The sequence below is a fragment of the Grampus griseus genome (assembly GCF_964374135.1).
Source record: "Grampus griseus genome assembly, chromosome: 8".
Lineage (NCBI taxonomy): Eukaryota > Metazoa > Chordata > Mammalia > Artiodactyla > Delphinidae > Grampus > Grampus griseus.
This window is the reverse complement of record NC_139002.1, coordinates 69,218,424-69,233,494: the sequence shown is the minus strand read 5'-3', so window position 1 is coordinate 69,233,494 and position 15,071 is coordinate 69,218,424. Positions and strand designations below refer to the sequence as shown.

At 47.6% G+C, this 15,071-nt stretch overlaps 1 protein-coding gene and 1 long non-coding RNA gene across 2 annotated transcripts in view; one reads left to right on the top strand and one right to left on the bottom strand.

Annotated features, from left to right (window-relative positions):
- Nucleotides 1-1,173: 1,173 nt before the first annotated feature.
- SPON1 (spondin 1) overlaps nt 1,174-15,071 on the bottom strand; it is a 275,099-nt gene continuing 261,201 nt past the window's right edge. The window contains exons 8-16 of the mRNA XM_082661256.1: nt 14,380-14,581; nt 13,259-13,399; nt 12,732-12,807; nt 11,576-11,758; nt 9,140-9,310; nt 8,889-9,056; nt 7,866-8,030; nt 5,609-5,872; nt 1,174-3,751 (exon numbers count right to left, since the gene is read on the bottom strand). Of these exons, the coding sequence (XP_082517382.1) occupies nt 3,588-3,751; nt 5,609-5,872; nt 7,866-8,030; nt 8,889-9,056; nt 9,140-9,310; nt 11,576-11,758; nt 12,732-12,807; nt 13,259-13,399; nt 14,380-14,581 (1,534 nt within the window). The 3' untranslated portion in view covers nt 1,174-3,587. The remainder of the gene's footprint in view (nt 3,752-5,608; nt 5,873-7,865; nt 8,031-8,888; nt 9,057-9,139; nt 9,311-11,575; nt 11,759-12,731; nt 12,808-13,258; nt 13,400-14,379; nt 14,582-15,071) is intronic.
- On the top strand, nt 3,660-5,748 carry LOC309826865. The gene is made up of 3 exons (XR_014297148.1): nt 3,660-4,159; nt 5,014-5,142; nt 5,484-5,748. It is a non-coding gene; the product is annotated as an uncharacterized lncRNA (long non-coding RNA).

Here is a 15,071-nt window from a genome sequence, read left to right as displayed (position 1 = left end):
CACATTCTGAGTTTTATGAAGAATTCAGAGCAATATGAGAAAGTGATAATGATAGATAATGAATGCTATCTTCCGTTACGACATTACGTCGAGTGAAAAGTCTGGAATCGCGTTTTGCTCTGATGATGGCTGGGTAGAAGTACTGCATGTGTATTTTATTGGTCAGGACACTTAGAGTCATAAGTGATAGAAATGCAGCTCAAGCCAGCTTTAGCACAAAGTGGGCATTTCTCGGTTTATGAGGAAGCAGGGGACTGGCGGGGTAAAACACATTCAGTGAAACTACTGCCAGGTTACCATCAGAACTCACTCTCAGGATGGGAACTGGCTAATTGTGGAGGTGGGGGAGAGAAACCCTTCAGTGTAAGAAAGCTTGTGACCAAGCCTGAGGCCAGAAAAGGTAAAACAACAGCAGTGGTTTGAAGCCAGGCTACCCGTGCTTAACCGCTGTACAACTCCTTCCTCGGCCCAACAGAGCGTACTGACAGTATTTCTAAAGCAGGGATGCCATCATTTAAATTTGACATTTTAGTACAGACCTTTTGCTCACAGATTTCAAAAGATTTAAATTGGAAAATTGTCTTCATGCTCACTAGCATTCAGCTGCTGTTTAGTTTGTTACGGTATCTCACTCTTTTTCAAAAGGGACTATTTTCATTCATTCTCCCTGCTTTGGGCAATATGAAAACAAAATGAATTGTCTGTTATGAAAATTAATAGCACCAAAGAGTGCAATGTCTTGTCTTCCGTGACTCTGTGTTGTAATTAGAGATTAAACATTTATATTTAGTCTTATTTGGACAATACTGTCCATTTCTTTAGGATATAAATATTTAACTCGGGGGAAAAAGGACTGCACAGTCCTAGTACAGTTTAATATTTAACTCCTTTAAACTGAAACATGGGCTGTTAGGTCACAGAAGTAATTTGACATTGCGAATTTTTGTCTTGCCGTTTTAGCCATGGACTTGACCTGGACTAAGTTTCTGGAGAATTGTTGTCATGTGAGAATGTGTACGTATCCTTACTTCCTGGACGAAGTACACAGACCTTGACTATGCCTAAAACACGTTTCATACACAAAGTTCAAATTAAAAAAAGCACAAAATTGTTTAAATTTTTTCAGTTCTGGGTCTGAAGAAGCCCAGGCTTTATTCTTATTTGCTACAACAGATTTCCTTCAAATCATGCATTGGCAAGGTGACAGGTGAGTGACCCCATGTGTGGTGGGGAATATATCGCTGAACTTATTTTCATCTTAAAAATGTGGATGTAAATTGGAGTCCAAGTGGTTTGGCATTGATAAAAAAAAAATATACACAACAATTATAGTTCTTTATGTGGCAATTTTAAACTGGGTGTCTTATGATCTGTTTACTATCTCAGGTATCTCAAGTCCAAACAAATTTTATTTTTGTAGTAAAAAGTCTTTATTTCCAAAATGATTGGTTAGCCGGAGAAACTATAAACCACCTAACACAAGACTTTGGTAAGAAAGATCTGATGTTTCTTAAAAATTCCCCCTTGCAAACAAAAAAAGAGTTAACACTTATGTAACAAGAAACATGTTACCCATTCTCAGCCATTAACCAGGTGCCTGGTTTTAAGTCTCCAAAATTTGGATTAAAAATGGGACCAAATAAGAACATGAGATACTAGGGTGGCTTGTCCTTAGAGTTACTTAGGAATTGCCATTATATGGAACTTTGATGATTTTCATGGGTTGAGAGGAAGGATGCGTCTGGGTAGCTAAGAGTAGTGTTGCAAAAGCGAGCAGATTCTGTATCAGGACTTTTTTTTGTCCAAGTAGAACTTAAACTTCTTATTTCTTTAAATTTTGTGCTGCTTTGTGGGAGGAGAAAGCAGTTCACTTAAGGATTTAAAAAATAACGTTGGAAACAACTCAAACCTCCAGAGAGCTCAGGAATTGGTAAGAGTGGTCCCTCCAGAATGAGGGTGCAAAAGGCATATCCTTTGCTGACTGTGATTGAAATGGAAACAATTGTTAAAAAGACCCAACCTTCTGAACACTGAATTAGTTTAAAACTAAAACACAAAAGACAGACCCAATGAGTTTTTTATTGAACAGTCTCTCTTGTGTTAAAGAAAATAGTACAGATTCAAGGCTATAGCATATATATATGTTGTGTTTGGAATATCCTGATGTGTTTAATGCAGATTCTTAAAGTAGTGTATTCAAAGCAATGTATGCATCTCATCCATGGTACATATTTGGATTAAGCACGATAAAGGCGGCCTGCAACAGAAATGAAACGGTAATTTTAACAATGAATGAGTAACAACTGCTGATGGACGCAACTCGGTAAAATGACCTTTTACACTAATGCTTGATAGTCAGTCTCCCTGAATTTGGTGTGCTTATGAGTGCTCGGAAGGGGATGGAAAACCATGATCTTTCCCTATGGTTGTGTCAGAGGACCAGACCCCTGGTGTGGAGGGCTGACATAGGTTTGACTTCCCACCAGATTTTACGGCCAAGCTTGATTCTGCAACATTCCTTCCTCCCTAGATTTGTCGTCTTTCTTGGCCTCTGAAACAATTTTTCTAAGAAGCCCTCTCAAGTACAGAGATAGTATTTCTGTTGAAGGACTGGCTTGGTGGGCTGCAGACAGATTTAACAAAATGTTTGCATAACTGAAAAAATGTTTTCTTGTTAAAAACCGGTTTGAGAACTTAAAAGTCTGTGTTGGAAGATTTTAAAAACTCAGGTTTGGGACTGCTATAGAGGCTAGTTTTGCTGCCTTGGCCTTGGTTCTAGTCAGGATCTAATATCAGAAGGTTCGTAAGGCTGGCTTCCTAAGAGAATTGTGTCCAAAAAAACCCCAAAAAGAAGGGAAAAATGATTTCTAGACTTAGTACCTTTTACCTCAGGTGTAAGAACTGGTTACCTTATGTTCAAATAAAGCAGCCATCATTTCTTTCCTCTGGGGCATCAAGAACCAATATTAGGGGTTGAGATACATACGCATTTCTCGGTGAAAGAAGAAAAGCCACCCACCATCAGTGCTTCTCTTCATGTCTGCCAGCTGTTTTCCCCAAGAACTGTTGATGACTGAGGAGACTCAACAACGGGCCCTAAAGTTCCACTAAATGAGAAGAGACGAGCAAACAATAGTTTCCTGCAAGAGGGAGCAGGCCAGACGAGAATGAGGGGAATCTGCACTCCACCTGACGGGGACTGTCTCCCCCATGCTGCGCCCCCGGCACCAGGCACAGAGTCATCTGCAGACAGTTGCCTCTCCGTGTGCAGGAGGCCAGGGTCTCTTTCCTGCCACCCAGGTGGGTGCTCCAGAGGGACACGTTTCCATTCAGTACAGGTGGCTGACACTACTCGTGCTGGATGAGGGCTGGCTGAGGATGAGGGAGCACCCCCTCAGTCTGTGCCCACCAAGAAGTGTACAGAAGGATGTCCCTGGCATCCACAAGACTACTGGGCAGACCACACTGCAGAAATGAAAACTAGTGTACACGATTTAAATTGCCTTAAACAAACAAGCAAACAAACAATCCAGCCATTGGTGACTCTGAGGGGTCTAGAGTGCAGCCCTGGGAAACGTGTACCCTTGTTAACACGGGTGGACGTGGCATGCTCTGATCTCCTTCTTGTCTTTGCAGCTGGTAAACTGGGAGCTTTTGAACCTTTTCTTGACAGTCATGTAGCGTTCCTGGATCCCGCCTCCACACAGTTTGGTGCATTCTGACCAGGCTGTCCATGGGCGCATCCTGCAGCCTGAAAGCATGAGAAGACCTGGTTAGGCCAGCAGACATGAGGAAAGAACAAGGAAGCTGAACTCTAGTAAACAGCTGTCAAACTTAGTTGGTTGTCTGGGCTTTTCTGCTCTTGTATGTAACGATTTGTTGAATTAAATAATGGCTAGAGTCCTTATTAGGGACTGTTAGCTTATACGTGACAGACTGCAGAAATTGGCCATAAATACTTTGCAGCTCTTCCCCATCGAGGGGCAGAGTCTGCTTCTCCACCTCTTGAATCTGGGCTTGGCTCTATGACTTGCTTTTGGCCAATGGGACATGAGCAAACATGGCTTGAAAAAAGTTGTCGGGAACCTTTCCACCACTATGTGAGCAAGCCTGGCTATCTGCTGGAGAGACCGAGTGGAGAGAGACTCCAGAAACACAGGTGAGGCCAATCTAGACCTTCCAGCCCCAGCTGAGCCACCACCTGACAGTAGCGACTTGTTTGTTTTGGGGTGGCTTGTTAATGCTGCAGCCACTCACGGAGCAGTTAACCACTCTCTCTTACGCTTTGCTCCCCCAGGTACTTAGCCTCTCAAGTACTAAGTTAACTCAGGTACAATTGATTATTTTTCCTGTGTAAATAGACATGACTTTCTCAAAGAAAACTTCCCTGACCCCAAGGTTAGATCTTTAAAAAAAAAAAAAACAGTGCTTCCATAGCACTCTATACATTACTCCATTGTAGATCCAATTAATTACATTTATGATTATCCAGTCAATACTACGCTGAGTTTTATGTCATACTGCCTGCCTGGAACATAGTTGGGCATAATGTTTGTTGACTGGCCAACTGACTGCCATGTGCAATAGACAACTTTTTTTTTTTTTTTTGCGGTACGCAGGCCTCTCACTGTTGTGGCCTCTCCCGTTGCGGAGCACAGGCTCTGGACGCGCAGGCTCAGCGGCCATGGCTCACGGGCCCAGCCGCTCCGCGGCATGTGGGATCTTCCTGGACCGGGGCACGAACCCGTGTCCCCCGCATCGGCAGGAGGACTCTCAACCACTGCGCCACCAGGGAAGCCCTAGACAACATTTTGATATGGGAACAGCTCCCTAGTGGAAAGATAGTGAACTTCAGGTAGCTCCGCATATCTGCACTTCTCTAGTCCTAGTTGGAGCTGTAATGTCTTAAGGAAGAGAAGAGAAAAGAAAAAAAAAGGGGTAATTTGAGCTGCACCTTTAAAAATAGAAACCCATTAACCTTCACTTATATGGCACCTTCCTTACCCACTCCAGGGAATCCAAAGACCATCAACTGGCCTGGACCCAAGACTGAGCGCGGATCTCCCCAGCTACCATTTCACCATTTTGCTGATGACGTTGCACTCTTGGCTTGGATCAGCTTATTCAGCAGTGAAGCTCTAGGTGGGATCTTTTTTTTTTTTTTTTAAAGTCCTGGAACTCCTTCAGTTATGCAGGAGGAGGGGGACACACAATCTCTCTCCTGGGCTACAGAGAAAACTTAACCAGCCTCTGTGCCTGTTTTTGCCACCTCCAAACCACTCAGCACAGGCCTGTTAAAGTCACGCTGTTGCTTAAAACCTTCACCTACAGAATCAAGTCATCAGCAGGCCTTTCATGGTCTGGTCCCTACCCTACCTCTCCAGCTTGGTTTCCTGCCCCCCCCCCCCCCCGCCCCGCCATACTCTGTGTTCCTTCTGCCTTCCACTTACTACTTGAACATATCTTGTTCTTTGGTATCTCAGTGCCATTGTAATGACTACTCCTGCTGCCTGGGATGCCCTTGTTTTACTGGCAAACTCCTACAAGTTCTTCCAGACCCACTCTGCTTTGACATCTCCCTGAACGCCAGCCTCACACTTGGCAGTACCTGGAAACTGGTCCCCATCGGACTCCTCCCTCAGCTGCTCACTCCTCCGGCTCTCTCGGGCCTCCCTCCAGCGCAGCTTCTGGATGGATGGATTTCGGAGGCATTTCCGGATGCGGCACTTTTTCCGCTGCACAGTCTCCGGGCAGGGTGCACCTCCAAACTGAGGCTCCATTTGGATCATGCGGGTTCGAATCATGTGGCCTTTCCCACATGACTTGTTACATTCCGACCATTGGGACCACTCGGTGAGCTCACAGTCAATGGCTGGCAAGACACAGATGGGCGTGAGTATATCTCATGTCTGAAACAAGATATGGTCACTTATACTCTCCTTTGAACATCTCAACTAAAGCCTATGGGAAATGCAAAGCAGGTGCTGTTACCCCATTTTACAGAAGAAGAAACTGAGGCTCCAGGAGGCAGACTGACTTTATCCAGCCCACACGGTTGGTAAGCAGTAGATGCAGATCAAAACCCACATGCTATGCCCTCTTTATGATTTGAGGAGGCTTTTGGGGGGACCTTGAAGATTAGTTCAAAGCCTCTTGCCTTGCTCTCTAAGCTTCTAGAATATTGTCAAATTAGCCTCAAGTGGCACAGACTAGCTTCCCACAGCCAAGGACCCTGATTTTCTGAGGGAAGGCACAGTTCACTGGTGCCATTTTCCAGAGCTGCCCCCGTGGACTAATACTAAGGACATTGTGACTTCTGCAGTAAGACCCAGGCAGTGTTTCTCGTTCTCGATATCATCCTGGGTCTTATATATGGCAGTCTGCAAAAACCACAGGAGCCAGAAATAGGAAATTCAGTAGAGAAGAGGGGCAGTAGCAAGTGGTGTCATGGTTTATCATGGTAAGAGATCCAGCAGAGTCTTCTCATTAAGCCAGCATCTCACAAATGTGGACGAAAGATAACCCATTAGAGTGATTCTCAGGATGCTTCCTAGGGAGGCAAATGATTTTCAAACTCTGCTTCCCTTGCAAAGTGAGGGCCCGGCTGGATGGATCTAGGAAAAACTCATTTTGTTCATGGTCTTAGGCCTTTTCTCCCTGTGGGAGCTCAGGCAGCTTTCCCATCTGCAGCATGGGGATAATGTTATTTTTCTCATTAGGTTGTGAGAATTAAGTAATGCTCTCAGCCCAGTTTCTGGCCCACAGTAAGTGTTCCATAAATGTTCTTTTTCTTCTCCCTTCATTCACTGGACCCTGTGGATATAGAGTTTTGTTTAAGTCAGTAACAGTGTCTCAGAACATTCTGGAGCCCCAGCTCTGGTGAGCTGTGTTGAACACGGGGTAGATCTTAGTAAAAGCCCAAGGCTTTGTTTAGTTTGATGGTCTGGGTCATCTCCACACATGACTTTGGCTAAAACAGCTCAGAAACTGTAATATGTAACATTGGTGGAGGTCTGCACTTCCCAAGTCCAGTGCTCGGCACTTTGTACCAATTATGTGGTTTAATTCCCAGAGCAACCTAGGAAGTTCTTCTCACTCTTTTACAGATGAGGGACAGGGATGCTAAGTAGTGTGCTGAAGTTTATGCAGCCAGTAAGGGACAGAGCTAGGACCTGTCCCCAGGCATGCAGCCTGAGTAAGGGGAGGAAGCACAGAAGGCTGCAAGTGCATTTCAGAGAAAGCCCGAAAACAGATCTTAGCAAGTGTGTCTGACTTTCCACCACCTGAAAGGGAAGCTCTCATGGAAGACTAGCCAGAAAAATGGGCTCTCTCCTTGGAAATTAGTCCCCAGATAATAAACTCACCCTCACCTCCTCTCAAATCTCTGTGAGATTTGAGAGGAGATGAGGGTGGGCATGGAGCTTTTGAGCTTGTTGACTTGCTGGCCTGTCTTCTTATCAAGGCTGCAGAGGTGCAGGAGTCACTGGTTTAAAGTCTACCCTTTGGTCATGGGTAAATAAACTGGTCACAGGGAGGAGGAATAGAATTAAAAAGCTTGGAAAACCCCATGGGCCAGACAAGCCTCTAACTTGGAGGGGTGGAGAACTATGAAATACATTTTATCGAGCCTGTACTGTTTTCCATCTAAGCCTCCTGTTTTGACTTCACAGCCATTTACAATTTGGGTGTTTTGTAGATGGTTAGTGGGATCCCCTTTTACTACTGAGAAGATTGAGAGTTTAAATAACTTTGCTAACACAGAGATGCAGGGCCCAGCAAACAGTCATAACTGTACGAGCTAGCACAGGGCTGGTTAGCAGGAGGAGAGGAGGGGAGAGGTGGCTTCCAGAAGCTCCAGGACTTACGGCACTCGGGCAGCATGCACTTTTCCACTTGCTCCAGCGCCTCATTACAGTCCCCAAGTTCGGCTAGAGACTTGAGCATCCGCTGGCGGGTCCGCATGCCCTTCCCACAGGTCACGCTGCAGTCGCTCCACTCGGACCACGGGGACAGCAAGCAGGGGATGGTGTCTAGACCAAGAGCCAGGTTTGCCACTGAGAACAGGCTCCCTTTGCTTTCTTTGATCTGGTGCCCTGTATCCTTTGTCCCCCACTCAAGCCCCTTGAGTAAAGTGAAATTGACCAATGGGTTCGGATAACCGAAGTGACCCCCCCCCGGAACCAGGAGTGGCTCCACAGGCCACTAACTGCTGCTTTTGTCACTCTCCTGCATCTCCTCTGATCCAGCTGGTGCTCATGATGTGGCATCAGATGTGGCTCAGTAATAGGAATACAAGTCCCACCTGAAACACCCGTGAGGGTCTGAGTAGGATCTCACTAGAGACAGAAACATCCCACGTGCCCCAAGAACCATGCACTAAAAGATAGGCTCAATGATGTGTTTTTGGACACTTTGGTGCTGAAATCGCTAGAATGTGTATGTACTTGGCTATGTGTGTACATCTGTGTAGTGATGTGTGGGCCTGTGTGCATCTGTGCATAGAGGAGGGGTTGTAATGCTTTATGAGGCCACAGGCAAGTCCCCACATAGAACAAGAATGAGGGGGTCTGTGATGACTTGAGGAATGGACAACCTGCCTACATGTATTCCCCCCCCTCCAAAAAAAAGATACTATGGGGCCCTATAAAACACAGCTATAGGTGAATTCTATCCAGAGGCCACCAGTTTGCCACCCCAGCATTGCTCAGAATGCCTCTCAAAGGAGGCCACTCTCTGGGTCTGGATGATGTCCTCACACCTATAGCTCTCGCTCCTAGAAGTGCCCTGCAAGGATGGGGGGGGGGTCCATATTTCCTCTTGCACCTGCCCAGCCTTGACAGTGGTAAGGGCTGCTGTGGTCCTCTGTCCCCTCTCCCACGCCCACTCACGGCACTCGGGCATCATGCACTTCTCTGCCTGAGACGTCTCCGCCTTGCACATGGAGCCGTCCGCCGGGCTCATCTTGACCATGCGGTGCCGCTTCTTCATGCCCATCCCGCAGGTGGCGCTGCACTCGTCCCACTCGCCCCACTCGGTCACCAGGCAGCTGCTGGGAGCTGGGAAGTCCGGCGGTGTTTAGCGTCACCTTGGCAGCCTCGGGAGCCCCGCACCCGCCCCTCCCGCCCGGCCCCCCACTCACAGCACTCCTCGTTGACCGTGCACTTCTCCGTCTCCTCAGTGGGCAGCGTGCACACGGAGCCGTCCTCCGGGAACTGCTTCACGTACCTCTCCCGGGACCGCATGCCAGTGCCGCAGGAGATGCTGCAGGGCGACCAGGTGATCCACTCGGACATGGTGCAGGTGGAGCCATCTGCAACACAGGAGCAGATACTGCAGACCGGGCGCCACGACGCCGGGATCTGCACGACCAACGGAACTCCCCCAAAGGCGGGCGTCAAGAAGGCCAGCTGGCATTCAGGGGCAGTTAGGCAGTTGAGGATGGAAGTCGACATAAAAGGCACACATCTTTAAACTAGGAATTGTTCTTTAAAGGAAGTGCTTTTTTCCAGGTGCACGGAGCACTCGTGATTACTCCTTGTCTCATGACGACACATTTGAAAGATGGTTGGATGGATAGGAGTGTGTGTGTATGTGTGTTTGCCTGTTCTAAAGAAGAAGAGGGAAATGAAGTCATCCATCCACCCATCCATTTACTCACGTCAGTAACTCTTTACTGACTGCTTAGTGGTATGTACTGAGGTTGAAGAGATGTGTAAGATACGGATTTTGATCTACTCCAGAACGAGAGATGGGCACGTAAACTGCAAAACAGACATAAGCCCAGTGGATTGGAATGGGGATGCTCCTTGGAGTTCTGGGTGAGATTTCACAGAAGAGGGCACATCTGAGTGCACTTTTGTTGGGTAGAGAATATCTGTATTTAAGGTGAAGGGAACAGCTCCTGCAATAACCTGTACTGAGTGTATTGTGTGTGGCACTGGGAGATGAGGCTAGAAAGGACTGAAGTCAGAGTGTGAAGCCTCCTGCAGATGTCTGCAGGCTGTCACGTGCACATGGGTGATGCCTACACATTGTTATTGAACCTATGGACAGTGTTGCTAGACAGTGCTTGCTGGCGGTGCAGTGATAAAGATGGCTGGAACCCACATTAGACACACGGAAATTCTGACACGTCCTACAATGTGGATGAACCTGAGGACATTATGCTGAGTGAAATAAGCCAGTCACAAAAAGACAAATACTGTATGATTCCACTTATATGAGATACCTAGAATGGTCAGTTCTTAGAAAGTAGAACAGTGGTTGCCAGGGGTTGGGGGAATGGAGAGTTAGTGGTTAATGGGTCTACAGTTTGTTTTGCGAGATGAAAGGAGTTCTGGAGATAGAGGGTGGTGATGGTTGCGTGTGTGTGTGTACACAATACCACTGAACTGTACAATTAAAAATAGTTAAGTTGATAAACTTGATGCTGTGTACCACCAAAACTACACCACCAGGCAGAGCCCAACATATTTCAGAATTGTCATTACCTCCTGGGAGCCACCTGAACTCCACCCCTGTAGAGGGGGTGGTTAAAGATCTCATTTCCCACTGCAGGCCACAGACAGCCCACCCATCTGCCTCCCCTCAACCCCAAGAAAGAGAAAGCCTCCAGCGTTGTCAGTCCTGCCACAACTTCCTGCCTGCCTGTTCGTAGGAATGGCCTGTGCATGCACGGTTCACTCCTTTCTGAAGTGCCTTATCATGGGCACAAACAGCAATAAACCACTGTGGAGTGCAGCCAGGAGAGGTATTTAAGACTGTGCCCCAGGAAGAGCCAGAGAGTCAATGACCTGCAGTGGTGGTGAGCTTTCTTCAAGTATCCGCAGCTTGGAAATGGTTTTCTTCCTGCCATAAACCAGCCCAGCCTATACATCCCTTCCTATTGCCTTGTTACACCTCTGAGACAGTTAAGATCAGAGCAGAGTATAGATCTGTTCAGTCAGAGAGAGGAAGTGTACCCTGGGAAGTAGGCAGCTGGCCTTTGCACAGCAATCAGAGTAGTGCCATGCTGAAGCCTGAACCATCATGACATGGGTGGTTCAAGCTTATAGTTCAAGCCTGACCTTTGACCAGTTACAGAATTGCTGCAGTCAGTCCAAAGGTCCTGACGCAAGGAACTGAGGGCTCTGACCCAGGCTGAGCTAGGACATGCACGGGGGTCCATGAATGACACAGAATTAGGGCAGTGATTTAGATTCAATCTTGGCCAAGCTGTTCACCTGCTTCTTAAAAAGAGGTTGAAGTTAAGGCCCAGAAGCAGGCAGCTTGCTATCTGTTGTTTGTCATAAGTGAGATGTGTGCTAGCTCTTCAGTAACTTGTGTCTATTTTCTTCCATGACTGGGGGGTATGGGGGGGTCAGTTAAACTCAAGAATTCTTTTGATGTCGTAAGACATGTCTGTGTTCACAGCCCTCAAGATACTGTTGGACATGGGAGTCTGCCCTTGGTGGTTCCCACTGACAAATACAGTCAGGGTCCTAGTGCCCCACTGGGGGGGTGCTACCTGACCAGGTATGAGAGGCTGGCACGGCCAGGCAGGACCCTCCCTTCCTGAGCCTGGGTGTCTCGTCACCTTCATCGCTGCAGCCCGGGCCCGTGCAGGGCTGGAAGTCCTGGGTGTCGGGACAGGGGACACTGAGGTCCAGCTGCGCCTTCAGCATGCGCTGCCGCATCCTCTTGCCTTTGTCGCAGGTGGAAGAGCTGCAGGCGGACCACGGGGACCAGTTGGAGTAGATGCAGGTTTCGGGGGTGTCATCTGGAAAGAGTATGTGACATGGTTTTCCTGGGAGCCTGTGGAAGCTGTGACTGGCCCTCTCTCCCCAGACGAGCTCACGCGGGGACAAGAAAATCCCTGCTGTCTGCCCAGCCTCCGGGAGCCTGGGTACTCCGGGGATGCAAGCAGCCATTCACTTGCCTTTCAAAATTATAGTTTGGGCATTCCAGTAATAAAAATCTAAGTAACTTAATAATAAGGAAAGATTCTCTTACTGTCCCTTCCCCTCAACACATGAACACAAACGATGGCAGACATCGTTTCCACACAGGTGCAGGCAAATCACAGGCAATTTGAGGGAAACACAGGTTTTTTCGTGTGGTGTTGCTATCTTCCCAGTGAGCCAGACAGTGTCATGATGAGAATAAGGGTGGCCATTGTTCACTGAGCACTTATCATGTGGCAGCATCATTCTAAGAACCGTATTTATCTTATCCCATTAGCTCCTTACCACAGCTCTCTACAAGGCGGGTTCTTCTATTATTCCCATTTTACAGTTGAGGAAACTGGTAGAAAGGTGGGCTTCTTGCCCAGGGCCACAGGAGGAGAGCCCAGCTTGTCTGGCTCCAGACCCTATGAGAGAACTTGAGCTGAAGCCAGGGCTCTGCCACTGCCTCCTGACTGTAGGGTCTGGGCTCACTTTCCTTGGTGGGGAAGTGGATGGACCCACTCCTGCCTCACAGGATAGTGTGAGAATCAAAGCAGAGAGTCATCTGCTGCAAATGCCATTTGCCTGATACTAGTGTCATACCTTCACCAATTCCCTTAGACTTTGTGCCTAGCCTTGGCCTTGTTTTGAATTATATTTCAAGCAGAAATCCGCAAAGAAGGGATTACCAAATCAAAGGATATATTTTTGGCTCTTAAAACATGTTAGCAAATTGCTTTCCCAAAAGGTAGTTTATGTTTAGTTCCCAATTTATGTTGCCACCTGCAACAAAGGAAGATGACTCACCTTCATCTTTCTCTTCTGGAGCCAGGTCTGCTACAATATCGTCAACATTGTCAGGTACAATATTGCACTGTTCCCCCTGCAAAAGGAATTTTACTTGGAGGGCTCACATTAAAGAACGGAATGTGTGGGGGAAAGATGAAAGAGGATATAAAATCGAATGCCCACCCTGTATACAAATCCTAGGCCATGGCGGAGTTCTGGCTCACTTTTACAACCTGACCGGTAAAAGAAATGGCAGTAAAGCCACAACTTCCCACTTCCTGACCCATGACAGACATTAGCAATTGATTATGGCATTCATGATGAAGCCTAGTTACCTGGAGCAAATCATTTGGTTGAGCGTCAAACTGTACCACCATGTTCATTTTGCTCATTTATATCTTATGAATAATTTGCATTCTAGAAACTCTGGTAGGCCCAGGACTTCCACATCCTGAATATGCCAGGGACCGCATGATTCAAGAGCTGAAAGGGGTCTGGTCTCCTGATGGGAAGGGTCTGTGCCAGGGTGAGCTCTAACCCAGTACCTTACGAGCGATTCTCTCAATGACAACTCTGGCTACTTGAGTGATGGACCCGCCCTCGGGATCGTAAAAAGGACTCTGAGGATGGTCCAGGCTGGTCAGGGGTCGGATTTTCTCCTGGGGAATTGTGGGCTTGTTGGGTGACTGCAGTGGAGAAAACACAGATACAGAGAGTGGGAAATAAAACTGGTTAAAAACCACAAAGATTTGATATATGATCAGAACAAAAACCTTGAAAGGAATTTAACAAGTATAACTGCTATTTATATTTACAGAATTTTATTCATGCCATGTGTTGTGCACGAACATTTGTAGATCTGTACTTTCAAATTCTCCCATGTACACAGTAGGATTATGCCCAGATGAAGATGCCGAGTTTTAGAGAGCCATTTCCAGCTAGGATATTGCTGAACCAGGTTGGTCTGAATCCAGAGTTCTTCCCACTAGACCAGGAGTTGGCAAACTTGTCTGAGGAGGGTCAGATGGTAAATATTTTAGTCTTTGTGGGCCAACTGTGTCTGTTGCAACGACTCAACTCAGTTGTAGTGAGAAAGCAGCCCCAGACAACATGCGGTCGAATGCATGAGGCTGGGTTAGAAAACTCCAGGTTGCCCCCAAACCATAGTTTACCAATGTCTGTTCTAGATTATTCTACCACTGGTTTTCTGATGATTCCAGATTTTGATGCAGTTGCTGTGCCGACCATATCTGGAAAATATATTCACAGGAGACTCCAAACTTCTTAGCCTGGCCATCCGGAAACCTTCGGAATCTGGCCCAGCTTAACACACGTCAACTTCCTGCAGTTCCCATTCTCTCTCTCTCTCTTTGCCTCCATGCCTTTTGCCTGCTGTTCCTTAATGCTTATCTCTGAACTGCTCTTCAGCAGAGTCCCTTCCTGTGCTCTCCTGACCAGCTGCATAGACACTTCCCGGAGCCCGAGTCACGCAGCATGTGAGTATGTGATGATGGGACCATGCTGGGCTCCCCTACCAGACTGTGAGTTCATCTGGTACAGAGCCTGGGCCAGACTCACCTCCATGGCCGGGGCATCCAGAACAGGGCCAGACAAGGAGCAGACGCTCAGGAAGGTTTGTCACTCACCACTCCAGGCGCACACGTACCTCATAGGTCACCCCACTGTCAGTGCCAGCGTCCCAGGGAATCAGGTCCTGCACCACTTTCTGGACCCAGCCGCACTCTTTGGTGCACAGATCCTCTGCGGACAGGCCCACGTTCCAGTCGGGACTGGGGCCCATCATGGTCAGGAAGGACATTAAGTGGCGTGTCCTGTCCACTGAAAATTCAGCCGAGGGTGCTGCTCTCCTGGAAACCAAATACAGAGACCTTTACCTTCGGGGCCCTGGGGGTGCATGCTCTGAGGGACATTTGGCCAGACGATGGCTAAAGGATGAGAGGGAGAGAAAGAAGGGGGATTCTCCCACTCGTCTCTGCCTTTGGCTATTACTGGTTTCTCTCTCCAAGCCCATCCATTGGCCACACGTGGAAAGAAACCATGCTACTACACTACCCTTTTTTTTTTTTTTTTTTTGTGGTACGCGGGCCTCTCACTGTTGTGGCCTCCCCCGTTGCGGAGCACAGGCTCCGGACGCGCAGGCTCAGCGGCCATGGCTCACGGGCCCAGCCGCTCCGTGGCATGTGGGATCCTCCCGGACCGGGGCACGAACCCGTGTCCCCTGTATCGGCAGGCGGACTCTCAACCACCGCGCCACCAGGGAAGCCCACGCTATCCATTTTTAATGTGTCTTCAGCACTTACTATTATTTTGTGTTTTCTTATTTGTTTAGCTGTTTAC